General features: G+C 33.5%; 1 protein-coding gene across 4 annotated transcripts in view; it reads right to left on the reverse strand.

Annotated features, from left to right (window-relative positions):
* Positions 1 to 16,792, reverse strand: part of DPP10 (dipeptidyl peptidase like 10) — a 1,417,029-nt gene that overhangs the window by 478,304 nt on the left and 921,933 nt on the right. For all 4 annotated transcript variants that reach the window (XM_027590078.2, XM_027590077.2, XM_027590079.2 and 1 more), the window contains exon 3: positions 4,291 to 4,386. In XM_027590078.2, coding sequence (XP_027445879.1) covers positions 4,291 to 4,386 — 96 coding nt within the window. The remainder of the gene's footprint in view (positions 1 to 4,290; positions 4,387 to 16,792) is intronic.

A 16,792-nucleotide genomic window follows, 5' to 3' on the forward strand; every position in this document is an offset into this window, starting at 1 on the left:
AGATTGGTAACATACAGTGTAATATTATTTTCAGGTATACAGTATAGTAATTCAACAGTTCCATACATCACCCTGCACTCATCATGACAAGTGCAGTCCTTAATCCCCATCACCTGTTTAACCCATCCCCTAATGCCCTCCCCTCTGGTAACCATCAGTTTGTTCTCTATAGTTAAGAGTCCGTTTCTTGTCTCTCTCTCTCTCTCTCTCTCTCTTAATTTTTCCCTTTGCTTATTGTGTTTCTTAAATTCTAGATCATTTTAGAAGAATACAGTATATAACAGGTATAATACATAAAATATATATCAATCAACTGTTTATGTTATCAGAAAGGCTTCCAGTCAACAGGAGGCTATTAGTAGATAAGTTTCTGGGGAGTCAGAAGTTATATACGAATTTTCACCTGTGCAGGGTGGTTGGCGCTCCTAACCCTGTGCTGTTCAAGGGTCGCATGTAAAAACAAATGAATTAAATTTAAAAATAGTGATCTTTCACAATAGTTTCAGAAACACTGTCTTAGAGGAGAGTAGGTATGTTCTAATTATAATCGAGGTACAAATTTCTATATGGGAGAGTTCAACCTTAGTGTTTAGAGTAAGATAATGTCCTGACAGCCGGCAGGACAAATAGTCACTGGCTTTGCACCTGGGCATCAGGTTTCAAGCAGGATAAAATCTGGGCTTTCCTACTGGGGAAGGGATTCTAGAGGGAGAAAAGAGTGTGGACAAAGGCACAGATTCAAGGAAGCTTCTGAGCTTATGAAGAACATCAAGAAGTTCAATGTGCCTAAAATACAATGTAAAGCTGACTAATTGGAAAGAGGCTGAGCTTAATTCTGAGAAGATTGCTACAAAGGGAAGAGTGAAATTTATTCAGCTGGCAAAAGGGTTCCTCTGATGTTTTTTGAGAAGTGCATTAACAGTTTTCAGCTGGGCCTTATAAAGTTGGCTTTAACAGGAAACTGATGGAGGGATTGGTTGGAGACCCATGTGACTAAAAAAAGGGGAAGGCACTATTTTTCTTAATTAGTTATACAAATCACATAAACATACCCTTTATTAAAGAAAATTTAGAAAAAAAAGTAATGGCTAAAGAAAAAAAAAAAAGCAGGCCAAAATCCAGCCATCTGGACACATTCACTGGTATGCAATATAATGTGATATTACATGCCATAAACACTGTTTTGAAGACCTCTTTGTTCACTTTTTCTATCATGAACATGCCAATAAATATGCTTATATATCTTTCTTTTAGTGACCACATAAGTTAACATTCCATGGATATACCTAGGGAGAAGACATTCCTGCAATACTAAAGATGAAAGGATTAATAGCAATGAAATCTACAACAATGAGATTATTAAAGTGGCTGGCACATGTGTTAGAGACTGGGAATAGCATTTCAGAGTTGAACAAAGAAACAGGGTAAGTTTTACACTTAAACACAGTGGGTAAAGCAGGGTCCATCTCTTACCAGCTGTGTTTCTGCATACATTTTTTTTCGCTGAAGTCTCAGTTTTCTGGGGTTAATAATTTTAACTTTACATGCTATTCCTGAAATATTGGTAGAAAGCATCTAGCACAAAACCTAACACAGAAGGCCCTCAATTAATATTCTTTGATGATTGATTGATCATCAAATGTATGCGGGGAGATGAATAATGTTACCGAAGATGGATTTCCAGGTTTCAAGGTGACATAACTAGGAAGAAGATGTTATAAAAATGGAGATTTCAAGGATATGAGCAGATTTGGGGGAAGGCAGTTGTTAAGCTAACCATGAACATGAGCACCCATCCAAGGCTGCAATGACATTCACAGATATATTAGTTGAGAAACAGCATAATGAACGACATTACTGCATTACATCCTAGACTTGCCAGGGCCATGTCAACTCCCTCCTTCTCCTTGACCAGTAATGCATTAAGTGTTTGTAGGTGACCTCCAAGAATTAAATGAAGCTTCCAAATGAGCTCAGCTTTGACTCCTTCAAGCCACTTACATACTAAGACGACCTAGTGAGACATCTCATAAAGAAAACGATGACATTTCACCCTTAAATATAATCTGTGATAATGAGGCCAAGGTTACACATTTTATCCATATAGTTCCCACTGTATTTTCTGGCTATGTGAGAAATATGTAAATAGGCCAAGTATCTAGCGATCACCAGAAAGAAGATCTGAGTTGGATAAGAGAAATGAATGAGCACAAATCTACTCCTCTACTTTAAAAGCAGCCCAGTGCACAAAATCTACTGACGGTGAGTCAATTTCTTGAGTGGTATTTGTAAAGACTGCATGTGTCTGAAAGATTAAATTGTGTTTAACCTTGTTTAAAAGATTCTTTTTATGTCAAATTATTTTATAAATATCTTAGATATTAGGTTTTACTTAGAGTGTAATAATAACACTGCAGCTTTGCCCGACGATATTTTCTCAAGATCAGGTTTGTCAATGATTGGAAAAGAAATGATGAAAAAAGTGATGAAAATGATTAATTGTAAATATATTATTTTGGTATCCTATAAAGGGTTAAAGTGGAATGTGTGTCCCAGATATTGAAATGTGGCTTAATTTAGCAAGCAGTTCACCATAAATATCTGTCCAGGCTTTTGGCACTTCAGTATCAAACTGTCAGTCATACACAGGAGTAAATGCCTCATTAAATAGTCCAAAGCTCGCCTGAGAAGGGAGATGAAATCCATGATTTTTTTCTTGCTTTCCAAAGTCAAAGACTACACAAATTTCTATAGTTTGGCCAAAATCATGGTAAATAAAACAGAATGCTCCTGAGCAGTTCAAATGTAATGACTCCCGATTTTTTCCCCACAATTTTTATGTCACCTCTTTTAACAGAAAATAGGAATGCTAGGAAGTACAAAGATGATTTTAAAATTAAATCAGGGGAAAAAGATTTGTGAGAGATCCATGTAATGTCGGTAATGATATACCTCTTTATTAGCCTTCCTTAGTCATAGTGCTCATCTGAACTAAACATAGGGTACATCTAAAGTAATTATAGTGCAAGGCAAGAGTATGGAAAGTCCTAAATTTATGGACAATTCAAAATAAAAATTTACAAAGAAATTAATAAAATGCTCTTTTGTTTTCTGTATCTATAATATCATCACCATGATACACACTCATCTTCCAACGAATTTTAACTGAAACTTGAGTTTATCTAAAAATAACACTGGACTTCAATTAAATACATTCATTCATTTATTCAAATCTTGAGTGCCTGATGATCTTCAGGAACTGTATCAGTGCTAGGTAAATAACTATGATTTGGCCTCTGCCCTCAAAAACTAAGTTACATTCTTTTTATAGCTTCCACAAATTATCATTTAATTTGCAGGCATAAATGCACTTAATTAGGATATTAGAGAAGAAAGAATGGACAGTATGTGAGATGCTCTTTATTTGATAAAAAGGCAAAGCTCTTTTTATCTGTCATACAAATAATCTACTCTATGCCTTGCAAACAAGCAAAGTTATTATGTCTAAATAAAGTGAAGGGCAAAGATTAACAACTGTCTAACAACAGTGATTAGTATAGTCAGGCAAATTGGAATAGTCAAGGAATGGAAACATGACTTCCTTTTTACCAAGGAAGTTTACATTTCTTATGATTAGATTATCCAGTAACTTCTCCTATTACCTTTCACTAAGACAAACCAAAGTCCATGGAACATTCAGTGGTTTTTATTTTTTGGTTGTTTCTTTTTTAATCTAGATGCTTTTGATAATAATAAAATCAGAAATAACCTAAGGGAAACTGAGGCAGCGTTTTTTCTGGAAAAGGACAAAGTGCAGTATATTTCCACACCATATCCAAGTATTTCAAGTTTGCAAAGATTCTTCCTAGTTTGTAGCACTTAAGCTTAAAAAGAAAAGCCACAGAGAAAAGAAAATTAATCTGATTGCCAAATTTGAAGCACTTAACCTATACATGCTCCCCAAATCTAGACTTCTACACCAAGAAGAATTATCCAGAGAAGTGAAAAAGATTTAACACATGCTTAAAGCCACAGAACTAGTGACTGTGAAGAACAGCAGAGATAGAACAGTCAGTCTAATACTTGGAGAATAATTTGATGGATGACCTATCTTAGGAATTGGATTTCTTGCACAAAAGCCAAGGTATTAATTTCTGATTAAGTAGTATATTGGTATATGTAGTCATTGAAGCATAATGTCCATTAAAATACTAAAATACCATTATTTACTTTAATTTTAATGACATGGAACTCAAAATAAATACAGCACATACAAATGCGTGCACATACCATTGATCCACCGAGCTTCTGGGTCATGAAGCACAAAGTCTCTCCTGAAGAGGTCTTCTAAAGACAATCTAGTTTCTGATGAATTTGTGAGTTCATCTAAAATAAAATAAATCTCAGATTAGACACTTACTTCAAGTTAGTTTTTAAAACTAATGAATTATAAAATTTGGAATATTTTGTTACAAAGATATCTTAACTAGAGGGCAATATAAAGTAGTTATCTTCGTATGGTCTTCGGCATTTGAAGCTTTTTGTTTCATGAAACTTTTTAATATATTATTTTAAGTATTATAATTGTCTTCATCTAGCACAAATTTAATAGATCAAGCCTTGTTATGTAGTGATATATAACATAAAAATAGTTAAGAGTTCCTGTTCTACATTGAGCCCACACATTTTTCAGGGTTTAACCATAATCTAGCCCATTACTTTCCAAAATGACTTTGACATATTCTCCTAAGGCTAAATTTGTATTTTTGTTGTAAACACCAAAGATGAGAGAGTTGAGGGTCCTGATATAAATGATAAAGAAAAGTTCCCAACTCAGAAGGAAGTTCACTAAATACAGAGAATGAATACCAAGTTCCACCAAATAATTACCACCAAATACTATAGATTTAGAAGTTAAATATAAAAATTCAAACAATTCCAGTATATTAATGAAAAGCACAAATATATATAAGCCCCTGACATAAAAACTAGTTACACTTCTCTTTTTAGTTCAAGAATCTAAGAAATGGAAGGATAATATGGTTGAAGTACCAAAATCAGGCATAACAAACATGTTTTTGATACAAGAGGCTACAGAAAGTTAGCAGTATTTCATTTTCTTTTCAGTAGCATTTTTTATTTACTGAATAAAATCATCTGTTACCTTTCAGCTGTGACCTTCACTCTCGCTGAAAATAAAATGTCAAAGATATATACTAACCTCATTAGATATTGTTTTTTAAAGGTTCAGCACTTATTGCAGTGAGAGCTTTGTTTCTTCCAGCAGAAAAGCTGGGGTAAAGAATCAATAACTTCAAATGCAATTTCCTCTCACAAGAATCAACCCATATTGAACCAACAAAATAACTGCTAACAACTGAATAAAATATTACTAATGGTGATAGAATTGTACGATCCCAAGGCTAGCATAGGACATTGTGATCATATATGGATTTTCAAAACAAAATGGTCCATTTGATAGTCTGACACATCAAAATTGGAACTTCTTTATTCATTCAACAAATACTGGACCTTTAATTCTCCAAAATTTTAAATGAAGTATTGTAAGTTATTGGAGACATATCTAGGATCTGTCCTGAGGGATTCACACTTGCAAAGCAAGAAAAATTATGCTAAATGCCAGAATGAGGATACAGAGTGTTGTAGAAGTACAAAGAAAGGAAGGGAATATCTTGCAAAAGCCATCAGAGAAAGCCTCAGTTATAAATAAAATGACCAACTCTCATCCATTGCTGGAGGGAATGCAAATTGCTAAAGCCACTTTGGAAGACAGTTAAGTGGTTTCTCACAAAACTAAATATACACTCCAGCATTTGTGCTTTGTGGTATTTACCCAAATGAGTTGAAAACCTATGTCCACACAAAACTCTGGGTATGAACTTTTGTAGCAGCTTTATTCATAATTGCCAAAACTTGGAAGGAACCAAGATGTCCCTCAGGAGGTGAATCAATAAACAAACTGTGATATATCTAGATGACAGAATATTATGTAGTGATAAAAAATGAGCCATCAACTATGAAAACATACGGAGGAAACTCAAATGCCTATAATTAGGTAAAAGAAGACAATTTGAAAAGACTATACACTATATGATTCCAACCATGTAATATTCTGAAAAAGGCAAACTATGGAGAAACTAAAAATATCAGTGTTTTGCCAGGGCTTGTGGGGCAGGGTGGGAAAGGAAAAACAGGTGGAGCACTGAGGATTTTTGGAGCAGAAAAACTACGCTGTATGATCTATAACAGTGGATACAAGTCATTCTACATTTGTCAAAACTAGGGCACCTGGGTGGCTCAGTCCAGTAAGCATCCAACTCTTGATTTCAGCTCAGGTCATAATCTCAGGATTGTGAGATTGAGCCCTGCACTGGGCTTCAAACTTAGCACAGAGTTTGCCTGAGCTTCTCCCTCTTTCTCTCCCTCTGCTCCTCCCCAGCTCTCTCTCTCAAATAAATAAAATCTTAAAAATCTTTAAAAAAGAAAAAAATAAACCTATATGTGTGTGTGTATTTTTCTTACAAAGATTTCTTTTTGTACCGAGGTAAATTCTACATATTTTGTCTACTTTATCACTACATCTTTTACAATGCAGATACAGATACAGATGTTACTATAAGAAATACCTTACAAGGCAAGTGCACCATACCAAATAATCTTATTTTCAAATAATATTTCAAATTATATTATCAATAATTCTCAAGCATATTTTCCTTTATATGATCTTTAAAATATTTCAGCATACCAAATAGATCTTATTAAAACTGCAATAAATATGCCCAGTAAATTGGAATACTTTAACCATTTTATAATATTAAAACTTTTCACTCAGAACTACTTATACCACTCATATTTTATGTACATTTATAATATGGCATCTTCTATTTTTCCTATAGATCCTTTACTTTTCCTATTAGATTTAGTCCTAATTATATAGTTTATTATTACCATGAACAGAACAGCTCTCATTATTTCATTATATATTATAGATTATATGATTTTAAGGTATTTGCAGATTCACATGCAGTTATAAGAAATAATACAGAAAGAAAATCCTTTATATACTTCATCTAGTTTCTCTCAAATACATGCAATATCTTGCATAATACATATCACAAAAAGAAACTGATATTTATACACTCAAAGTCATTCAGATTTCAATTTTACATGTATCCATTTGTGTATGTGTGTGTGGGTATGTTTGGTTCTATGCAATTTTATATATATGATGAGCACCTGTCAAGATACAGAATTGCTCTATCACCAGCATAGAAATGCACTTTTATTACCATAGCCTCCCTCTGCAGCCACTGGCAAACACTAATCTATTTTCGATCTCTGTAATTTTGTTATTTCAAGAATACTGTGTAAAAAGGATAATACAGCATGAAACCTTTGGAAATGGGCTTTTTTCACTCAGCACATTCCCTCAAGATCTAAATTGTCGAGTCTATCAATACTCTGTTCCTTTTGATTGCTGAGTAATATTCCAGGGCATGAATATACAATGGTTTGTTGAACCTTTTATTCGTTGAAGTACATCTAGGTTGTCCTTTGTAATTTTGAGTTATTATGACTAAAGATTCTATAAGCACTTTTTTAACAGGCTTTGTATGAACATAAATTGTCCTCTCTTTGGGATAAATGCCAAAGTGTGCAACTGCTGAGTCACATGATAAAAATATGTTTAGCTTTGCAAGAAATTTCATAGGTTTTTCTGGAGTAGCTGTATCATTTTGCATTTTCAACAGCAATATATATATATAAATGATCTAGTTTCTCTGCATTCTTGTCCCAATTTTTGTGTGTTTTTTTTTTTTTTAATTTAGCTATTCTGATATCAATGTAATGATATCCCATTGTGGTTATAATCTGCATTTCCCTAACAGCTAATAAACATCTTTTAATGTATTTGTAAACAGTATGTTTCCTTCAGTGAAATGTCTGTTCATGCCATTTGTCCATTTCTAATTGGATTGCTTTTGTTTGCATGTTTGTTGGTTTAACTTTTGAGTTGGAAAGTTCTTTATTCTAGATACAAATAATTTGTCAGATATTTCAATTTCAAATATTTCTTCCAAGTCTCTATCTTGTCTTTTCGTCCTCTTAAAAGGGACTTTTCTAGAGAACAAGTTTTCAAAATCATGGTGGTCCATTTTATCATTTTTTCCTTTAATAAATCATGCTTTTGCTGTCAAGATCAAGAATGCTTCACCTATTCCAGGGCCCTGAAGATTTTTTCCTATTTTGTTTTTTCTAACAGGGTCATAATTGTATATTTTACATATAAGTCTCTGGTACATTTTGAGTTATTTATTGTATGTTTGAGGATTGTTTGAGATTCATATTTCATTTAAATTTTCTTCTACTGGATGGCCAATTGCTCCAGCACCATTTGTTAAAAAGCATTTATTTCATGTTAGTGAATTATTCTATTATGTTGAATGTCAAAAACAATGTTGAATAATAATGGCGGTAATGACACACTTGTCCTTTTTATCTACAATGGCAGCATCTTCAATATTTCATTATAGAATAAGATATTTTTTCCTAGAATTTTGGTAAGGAAACTCTATCATTTGTAGGTAATATTTTTTATCCCTATGTCAGTTTTTATTTGAAATTATTACTATGTCATCATGCAGTTCCAACCTCTTTCATATAAACTTATTTTTTCCTCCTTTAATGTATTGATACAAAAATTATGTAAATGAAATTTCCTATTTCCAGCCAACTTCTATCTTTATAACAAAGCCCAAATGGTCAGGTGAATTGTTATCATTGTATACTGTGAAATTAATATGCAAAATCATTGTTTAAATGTTTAGATCCATGTTGATGAATGAAATGACACGATCCGTTGTTTTTTTCATTTTGTATCATAGTCATCGGTTAACATTTTAGTATTTATATTATTTTTGAACTTTTCCTGTGATCTGCAGTAATTTAATATATTTAAAAAGAAGAATTTTTCTTTTAACTCCAATTGTACCTGGAATTGATTTTAAAATCTTTTTTTTTTAAGATTTTTTTAAATTTATTTATAAGAGAGAGAGAGTACAAGCAGGGGGAGTGGTGGGCAGAGAAGGCAGAGAGAGAAGCAGACTCCCCGCTGAGCAAGGAGCCCAATGCTGGACTCAATCGCAGGACCCCTGGGATCATGACCTGAGCCTAAGGCAACCGCTTAACCAAGTGAGTCACCCGGGCATCCCTGATTTTTAAAATCAAACCATCAAAATAATTCAAATTATTGTAATTAATCTTCCTTTTAAACAATAATCAGAGAGAGACAGAGATATGTGATTTAAGGATTAATTTTTTTGGTTTCAATCATTATTGAGAGAATGTACTATACACTTCATTCTTTTTTCTTTCTTTTTTCCATTTCTTTCTTCATTCCTTTCTTTAAATTTGCCTTAGCTGCTGGACACTATCCCTGAGGTCTCTTGAATTTTTCAGTCCTGGAGTAAAGACTTCTTTGCCTACATATAATGAATAATTAAGCTTCTCATTTAATACCCTCCCAAGCTGGTTTCTATCCTCTATCTCCTGTTTCTTCAAATCTCATCATAATTTTTTGGGGTGCTCATCCTTTGCAATTAATCTTCCATTTTCCAAATGCCCTCCAAACCCTATTGGGTATCTTCATTCCACAGGGGAAACTGAGGCCCAGTAGGGTTAAATGTGACAAAGTTTACATGGTTAGTAAGAGGCAGGACTGAAACTGGACCTGTATCTTTCTGACTTATTAAGCTCCAATGTCTCTCAAATTAAGTTATCTCTCCTCATCCTCTTTCAAAGTGTATCAACTAGGTTTTTTTTTTTTTTAAAGATTTTATTTATTTATTTGAGAGAGAATGAGAGATAGAGAGCATGAGAGGGGAGAGGGTCAGAGGGAGAAGCAGACTCCCCACTGAGCAGGGAACCCGATGTGGGACTCAATCCTGGGACTCCAGGATCATGATCTGAGCTGAGGGCAGTCACTTAACCAACTGAGCCACCCAGGCGCCCTCAACTAGGTCTTTTTAAAAAAGACAATATACAATTTTAAAAATGTTATTTTAAGAATATTCTGTCTTTTGGCCACAGGAGCCCTTTTCCAAATTGAAATTCAGCTACTTAGCATCCCCTCCCCAGACCTTAGCATTTCTTTCTGGTTCAACTTGCCCAAGTAAGTTCCATTGCCATTGTCTTTCTCTTTTCTCACAGCACTCACTAAGAAGTACAGCTTTTTGTTTTGTTTTGTTTTGTTTTGTTTTCTTCAAGAAAACATGTCAGGAAAATTCCAAAGGAAACCTCTGCTCCCTGTTGCATGCTATTTCCTGTCACCTCTTCAGTAGCATTCCCTATCACACCTCACCAGCAAATATTTATAAACCACATTAGAACCTAATTTTGTAGGAACTAATTTTGTAGGAACTTAATCCTAATTTTGTAGGAACTTAATTTATGTTAGAATCATCTGGAAAAATATATATTTTTTAAATCTGGAGAAATCTTATTATTTGATACATTTTTAACAATTTTCTCTGTATTTCAACACAAAGGCCACACTTGGCAACAAAGAATCATGGACACCATTCATTCATCCCAAATTCATTCCCAGTGAACCCTGAGAAGGTAGGTCAGAAAGAAAGTGGTAACACAATGTAAATGATTTTAAGAGATGACCCCCCTCGTGTAAGGTCCCTTTTTAATAAATCTTCATAAGAGGAAATTCTGAAACACTACCTATTCCTTATTATAACAAAATATTACTTAAATTTAATATCCATCTCTCTTGGGTGCCTGGGTGTCTCAGTTGGTTAAGTCTCCAACTCTTGGTTTGGGCCATTCTCTCCCTCTCTAAAAAACAAAAATAAAATAAAATAAAATAAAATATAAAAATAAACAAAAAATAATGTGAAAAAAAAAAAAGAAATGGTTGTAGGTTATACCAGGACACATCTTGTGATTTTTTTTTTCTGTTCCAATAATATGTACTTTCATCCTTCAAATTTACATTATTAACTATCTAATTCTTTAACTGGGAATTAGCAAACCTTTATTCATTTTCTTGGTGATAAATCAAGAAACATTAAAGAGAATTTGGGATTGTGTATCTGATCTTGAATGGCATACATCCTGACATTTAGTATGCTGTACAGTGTTTCAGCATCCTAGTGACAAAAAAGGACAGAAAATAAGAAGGGAACTAATGCTTCAGCTGTTAGATAATAAAAACAAAACTTTATGGTCTGTTGACTGGTTAGGAAATGTATAAGCAACAAATATTTTGAATAGGTCTAGAATTTAGCCATGACTATTATATAAGAAGGGGTGGGAGGGATGTTATTATTTCAATGAATTTTAAAAATTCACCAATGTTTAAAATGGAAATGTGCTAGAAGAGTAGCCTTCACTGACACTAAACAGGGAAAACTGGTAACAACCTGTAAAACTAGATAGAGATTTAAACATTGCGGTGGGAAATGGAGGTGGTGGTACAGTGGGCTTCAGGAGAAAGGACAGAATCACATGAACAGAAAGGGGAAATGGCTTTGTACTTCTTGTGGGAAATTCTAACTACCTGATTAGATATTTTTTATTAGTGTTTTAACAGAAAATTATTTCAAATAGGATTTAAATTAAAGGAAGTATTTCTGAGCCTCTGATGTCAAGAGTAAACTAGATAAAAAGTAACACAATTAGTTTCTATAAAGAGAAACCAAGAAATGAAAGTCAGAAATGAGTTTTTTCTTCAGTTCAATATTAAAGAACTTTCATTTTTCTTCTAAGATTATGCAATCAACTTATTTCAAAAGGCCATTTAAAAGCAAGATTGGATTTCTGGAAGAAAGCACACAAATACCAGTAACAGTCTGTGATCTTAAAAGACAGACTAGAACAGAAAAAAGAACATGGAATGAATATTTAATGTCAGTTCTGTCACTGAATTCATGTTGCCTTAGCTAAGATTCTATATCTTGTAACTATTAACAAATGATTACGCTGTTTCCAATTCTTTTTTTTTTTTTTTTTTTGAGTACAGTTGACATACAATGTTACATAAGTTTCAAATGTACAACTTAGTGATCCGGCAAGTTTATATATCATATGCCATGTTCACCACAAGTGTAGCTACCATCTGTCCCTTTACATCCCTATTACAGTATTATTGACTGTATTCCTTATGTTGTGCTTTTTATTCCTAGGACTTATTCATACCATAATTGGAAGCCTATTCTCCCACTCCCCTTTACCTATTTTACCCAACCCAACTCCTCTATTCCCCTTTCCTCTTGTGATTCTTGTTATACAGTGCATCTTATTAGATTTTTGTGCTGTTCTTCATAATTATAACTATAATCAGAGGGTCCTATTTGGTTAACAAATACTTAGCCTTTTACCAGCAACTATTAATAATTATAGGTATTCAGAGTTTCACACATGTACACACACTCACATATATATACACACACACCAAAGAGGTATCTCATATTTAGTTGCAAAATAACTAGAGATATGTTACCCAGTATTAGTGAAGAATAAGGACTATGAGAGGTAGATTTTTTATAAAGATTTTACTGATTGATTTAGAGAGAGCATAAGTGGGGGATGGGTAGAGGAAGAGAGAGAATTTCAAACAGACTCCACCCCGAGCATGTAGATGGACGCAGGGCACGCTCTCACGACTCTGAGATCGTGAACTGAGCTGAAATCAAGAGTTGTACGCTTAACTGACTGAGCCATCCAGATACTCCCCTATTTCTTTTTTAAATAAATGAGCAAATATACAGAAATCATTAGGCAAAATATTCAGTTTATTTAAAGTTAGTCATTCTCATTATTATGATTAAAACATTAAAATGTATAAGTCAATATGAAGCAGCTTTAAATTTTTCAATTTCAGAACCACAAATAATTTTTTTTTGTTCTTTTGGAATATCCTTGTATTTCACTGTTCTTTCCTTAAGCCAAAATGCTTCAAAATGTATGTTCTCAGATTTACCCTACCAGAAACTCAGTATTGAGTTTCTTATTATAATTAATGGGAAAAAAAGGTAAAATGTAAAATTCACTCAAAAGTCTCTTTTTGGAAGAAGGACATGTGACTATGTTTAATCTATAAGGTCAAAAATATGAATCACACAAATAATAAATTACTATCCTTTTCAATGAAGGAAACTTCAAGCAGCTTGTCACTTAGTATTGTTGTGAACATCAATTCAACCATTCAAGCAGAAGCACAAAAAGAATTAATGCAACACACAACATGTTATATAGTCCCAGAAAACTATCTTTGTTCCTTCTAGCATGTCAGGAATTTACTTTTATATCACTTTCTTTTGCCTTTTCTTACTCTAATATCTTGTGGCAAAAGCTAAGTTTCTTGAACAAAGAGGCCAATTTCTCATCAATTCTACCCCCAGAACTACTTTTGATTCAGATTAACCTGCTACCTTATAAACTCTACTAATATATACCCTTCTAATACAATTCATTCCCTAAATCAGATTATCTTCCACTGAATATTTGTTCCTTCTTGAGTATATTTCTGGCATGTGGCTTTCATATCAAAAGCCATATTTTAATCATAAAAAATGCATATTAAAAACCAGCTATGTGAAAAGTTACCAAACTATGACCAAAGCTGTGTCTATACTGAATAGAATTGAACAGGACAGTTGGCAAATAAGGTATTCTATATTTATTTATGTGTCTTCTTCTTCCCCACCCTGCCCCCTTTCACCATACATGGGGAGAATTTTCAGGAATTTCACACTGAATATGAAATGATGAAATGTGGATTACAAGAAGCTTACCTCCTATGATGCTTTCATCTTCTCTATGGTTCCCAACACACAGTTATGGGCCTATTCTCCCATCTCTATTCTCAAATAAGAACAAGCAACAATGCTGAAATAACAGTCATCAGAGGTAGGAGGCCATATGCTAGTTCTAGTTCAATGCTTAACTATCATATATGCCCATGATACTAACACCACCACTTAGTCTATCTAGGTATAAGTTTCTTCTTTGTAGAGAGAAAAGTTTGGACCAAATTATACCATTGTTAGCTGTATTCTAGCAACTCCTATAAGCTTTCTCAGGACAAAGACCAGAGGGGGAAGGACAGGGGATATGTGGTCAGAACTCCACAATCAGAACAGCTCTGCTTTAACGTATTTTTGACTGCTTCATATAGAATTTTATTGGAAATACCATGCACACACACTGGCATGCACACACACTGGCATGCACGCGCACGCACACACACACACACACACACAACTGGCCTATGCAGTAGCTTGCATCTCTAAGATCCCTTAGTTTCTGTTACATTTTGTACAACTTCCCCTGTTTTCAGCAGAGACTCTAAGTGCTCATCAAAGAAAGAATGTATTTTCAGGTTCTAAAAATTCTACCTCAACCTTGTCATCTCTTGAATAAATAAATCAAGAGCTTTAGGATTTACTCATAGGTTTAATTAGTCAAATTAGTCAATTATTCAAAATGCTAATTCTCAAACCTCGTTTTGAGACCTTTTTCAAATTAACATCTCCTGAATTTGAGTAGAAAAGCTACATATGAGAAAAATACTTGCACAAAGGCTTTTCACATTGTGAGAAAGTTATGCAATGATGAAGACACATACACACACTCTGGAATGATGTCTTTTTTCTTTTTCTTTTTTTTTTTTAACCTTAAAGTGCTATGGTTCTACTTTGAGCTCTTCTATAGCCGTGTTCCTCCCTCAGGTACACTGTTTCAATTACATTACCACTGGCAAATTTTTGTTTCCTCTCTTTATTACCTTATAGCCCAGGTTTGCAGAGCACAGTTTGTTAAAAACTACTGTAAAGGGGTCCTACACTCAAAATTATATTCAATAATACTACAGCATTATCTTCCTTTTACACTGGGTTGAAATTTTCACCGTTGGTACAAAAACAATAGTGGATGAAATTCTGAGCACTTTATTGTGAGCCAACACTATTACGTCGACAAGCACTCAATTAAAAAAAATGCAATTTCACTTAAGAATTTCCTCAATATGGCAATAAAATACGATAATTGTATTAAATATCAATACTTTTTAATATCAGTGTAAAATCTGTTTAAAATCTGAAGTACACACAAACAAAATCAAAACCACTTCCACGCGGTATGCCAACATGATAGCTCTCTCAAGGAAAAACACCTTGGCAGCTGGATGAGTTATGAACTGAACTAACCACTTTTTTTTTGTTCATGTAACACCATATTTACAAGAAGGAATGAATAACAATGACTTCAGATTTAAGTATAGGTTTCCCTCAGTATCTGAAAGTAGAGTGTTCCTACGAAACCTTTTGTAAGCTGAAACGCATAAAGCAAAAGTGTCCCCCGCCCTTCTGAGAGCTCACATTATATCATATCTGTTTTCATGAAAGTCCTACATCAGTACTTGTTTTGGCTAACCAAAAGAAATCCAAGGGGGATTTTTAGTTTTACGAAAGAACAAAAACAAAAAACAAAACCTTATTATACTCATGTAGATCTTTCACAAAAACAAAGTAGCATGATGCAAACTTTCAGAAAACAAAGGACATCTATGTTGGCAAATGCTTTCCTTCAAAATGAATGAAATGAGCCTCTCATGCAAAACACACACATGTATGCACACACACACACACACACACACTACTATCTGTTACAAATTATACAATTTAAGTTCTTACGCAAAACATGTACATTTTGGAAAACTGGTGACTTCTCCCTTGAATTTGACTGCTTTCCAAAACTTTTTTTTTCTTTAATTTTAAGTAATCTCTATACCTAACATAGGGCTTGAAGTCACAACCCTGAGATTAAGAGTCACAAGTGCTACTGAATGAGCCAGCCAGGCACTCCCCAAAATTTTACTAGTGAGACTTTTAAGTAGTATCATCAGTGATGTTAACTATGTTTTTTTGTTTTGTTTTGATGTTGTACAGTAAACCCCACCAACAATCAGAAAATTGGCATAATGCAGTGAACTAGTATTTTGCAAATGGCCAAAGCACAATGCTACAGAATCATGCATGGGTTAGAGATCTTTCTAAAGTGAAAGGTGGACCAATGGGTTTTAATGTGGCAAAGTACTGATAATTTACTGATATAATATCAGATTCCACATGGCAACTAACCATGATTGACAATCAATCACTTGCCAAGTTTTCAAGAAGGATCAAGGAAGGACAACTACAATTATATGAAAAAGCTATCAGAACACATCTTCCATTTCTAACTACATACACTTATGAGACCATGATTCTTTCATATTGTCAACCAAAACAATCTACTGCAAAAGAGTTAACACAGGAACACATATGAGAATCTTGATGTCTTCTTTTTATCCAGATATTAAACAGATTTATAAAAAACATAAAATAATGCCGTTCTATTCCTCTTCTGAAAAATGTACCTATTTTATTATGTTATGTATATTTACATGTATAGTTTTATCATTGCCATTTTAAGTGATTAAGAAACATTTTAGAAAAAGTCTCAGAAATTATATTTTAATATCTAATTCAGAATATGTTGATAAATATAACTGAAATGCCCAGAAAGTATTTTTTTGGGTCCTCAATAATCTGTTAGAATATCCTACACTAAGCCCTACTGTGTATACATCATTGTGTATTTTGTTGTTTATGTTTATCTACATTTCAAACTGCTAAGTTTATAGTAAATAGTATTCTTGGTCTCTATAGATGTGGATTTTCTTTTTGGCAACATCATCATTTTTAAATCAGATTTAATG

This window comes from Zalophus californianus, chromosome 3 (assembly GCF_009762305.2).
Source record: "Zalophus californianus isolate mZalCal1 chromosome 3, mZalCal1.pri.v2, whole genome shotgun sequence".
NCBI lineage: Eukaryota > Metazoa > Chordata > Mammalia > Carnivora > Otariidae > Zalophus > Zalophus californianus.